Source organism: Cupressus sempervirens, chromosome 3 (assembly GCF_028749045.1).
Source record: "Cupressus sempervirens isolate cs-2001-9-10 chromosome 3, ASM2874904v1, whole genome shotgun sequence".
In the NCBI taxonomy this organism is placed as follows: domain Eukaryota; kingdom Viridiplantae; phylum Streptophyta; class Pinopsida; order Cupressales; family Cupressaceae; genus Cupressus; species Cupressus sempervirens.
The window spans coordinates 744,874,982-744,877,463 of NC_143120.1; the positions used below are offsets into that span (position 1 = coordinate 744,874,982).

The window sequence follows — 2,482 nt, forward strand, 5'->3', positions numbered from 1 at the left end:
GATAAGTGTTCCATTTATTCTCATGAGAGATGGATTCATGTTGAATCACTACTCACGAAACATGGCTCAATGAGTTTGACTCAAAATCACACAGTTAAATCTTGATAGCAATATCACAATTTGACTTGCTGTGGAAATTATCTCCTACTCATCAACTGATGAGCTTAAGAGGTTTTCTAATAAATGGTTCATAAGGCACAACACTTGGTGAAGGTTTTGCAAATGGGTTTGCAAGCTTTGGGTTTAACCATGGAGGAAACTTTGTAGTTAAGCCTGCTCAGGCTGGAGTAGCACTGGGATGGGTGACCTCTCGGGAAGTCTCAATGCTTCACCCCTATGAGCATCACCTAGATCCAATGAGTGATGAGTGTTCCATTTCTTCTCATGAGAGATGGATTCATGTTAAATCGCTACTCATGAAACATGGGTCAATGAGTTTGACTCAAAATTACACAGTTAAATCTTGATAGCAATATCACAATTTGACTTGCTATGGAAATTATCTCCTACTTATCAATTCTCATTTATTGTTTCATCTCAGGCTGGAAGAAAAATTTTAAAAGAGGTCTTAAGATACAATCGTTTTAGGGGACAAATATGTATATACATAACTTGAAATTTTCAAATCTTTGAGGTAGCTTTTGGCAATTAGTTTTGGGTTAAATTATATGTTGGGAAGTTAATTTGCTTTTCGTTTGATCACAACATTCTATTAGTGATATTATTTCCACATTGGCTCTCATTGACTTGCATGGAATTTTTTTTTAAATCTCTTCATATTTTATTTTCCTTATACTATCTTTCCCTTGCTGATGAGCATTGGAATCTACATTTTCACCCATATTTTGGCAAAACTTTTAGATTTCTGGAATCTACATGTTGCTACCAATGCCACTATTGGGGATCAAATAACTGGGATGGTTATCTTTGAGATGTAGTATATTGTTGACTTATCCCTAATTCACTAGTCGTCCAAATTATACTTTTTTACTTGCACTCTTGCTGCAAATTCTTTTTATACTAAGATATTCATGTATCTTGTTAGTTAGCTTATACATCTAAAATTTTAGTTTTTATTTAGTATATAACTAAAATTAATTAACTTTTTATAAAGAAAAATATCCATTTCGTTCCTTGTGAACCATAGACAAATGGTGAGAGTTTACCTTATAATTCATAGTCTATTGTTAAAATTTTATCTAAATTTGAACTAAATATTCCACAAGGATTAAGGTTATAATTACGTTATAAAACTGTGATTATAGAAATTTGAAGTAAAAATAGAGGTGGGACTAAAGGTAAGTTTTAGATTAGAATTAGGTTTTGAGACATAATGAAGGTTAAAATAACACTAGTAGCACGAGAGTAACTCGAAAGAGAATTTTTGTTAAATGGTATGAAAATAGTATTCCGAAGTGGTCTACCTTTCCTTTGTTTTACTTTTATTGAATCGATCACAAAAAAGTTAAGCTCTAGAAGATTAGGCGAACATCTTCTGAATGTAGTCGACGAGCTCCTGGGTGATGCGGAAGGCCTTGCTCAATACGGAATCGGGGAGAGGGGGATTCGCCGCAAACAGAGAATTAGCAATTGTCTGGGTTCCCGGGAGCTGGCTGCTCAAAGCAGAGATGGCCACCGCATTCTCTTTCCCCACATTCTGCTGGAAATGCACGAGCGCCTTGGGGAAAACGAACACGTCTCCCTTCTGCAACGTCTTGCTGAAGAAGGTGTTGTTGGTGTCAATAAACCCTACAAGGAGCTCGCCTTCCGCTAGAAAGAGAACCTCGGTGGCTCTGGGGTGGGTGTGAGGAGGATTAATTCCACCCACTGCGTAGTCGATTCGGACCAGAGATATTCCCAACGTGTTCAGCCCCGGTATCTGCATTACGTTGGCAGGGGTCACGTTGGAGCCCACTGCATTGTCGGTGTTCCCCGCCTGCCCAAGCCCCCTGAAGAAGAAGTCCTCTGCTGATACTGCCATTGCCTCCTTGCACACGAACCCGTTCACCAACACTGTGAAAAACAATCATATAATCAGTACCTGGATTTCTAACGAGCACATATCTGCAATATCATTTTTTCTTATGCTCTACTCACCTTTGCTTTCCAAGTCTGCAACGCAGAAATCCTGCAAGGGATCCGAATCCGCTGCCATGACGCGGTCGCTGAGACAAGATATCAACAGAACAAGCCCCAACGTGAAGTAAATCATCCTGTTACCCATTATGACAGGAATAATGTGAATATATTAGAGCTCAGGATATGGATACGGATGGATAATTGAATTTGAGTATTGCAAGCCCATTGCATGCTTTATATAGTCGAAACGCTAACTGCTCCTCGAGGACTGATTCATAATACATATGTATGTTTTACAGATCTTGGTAGTATCATAATATGCTTAAGAGTTGTGGCTCTTTTCTGTACGTCCAAGTGGCTACTATTCTGAAGATCACCGACCACCTCACCTGCTACTGCAGAC

At 38.7% G+C, this 2,482-nt stretch overlaps 1 protein-coding gene across 1 annotated transcript; it reads right to left on the reverse strand.

Annotated features, from left to right (window-relative positions):
* Window positions 1-1,381: 1,381 nt before the first annotated feature.
* On the reverse strand, window positions 1,382-2,261 carry LOC149568970 (putative germin-like protein 2-1). Its single transcript, XM_089817668.1, has 2 exons — window positions 2,098-2,261; window positions 1,382-2,013 (listed from the first exon to the last, which is right to left on the reverse strand). The coding sequence occupies exons 1-2, from the start codon at window positions 2,222-2,224 to the stop codon at window positions 1,481-1,483; spliced, it is 660 nt and encodes a 219-aa protein (XP_089673794.1). The 5' UTR covers window positions 2,225-2,261; the 3' UTR covers window positions 1,382-1,480.
* Between the last annotated feature and the right edge of the window lie 221 nt (window positions 2,262-2,482).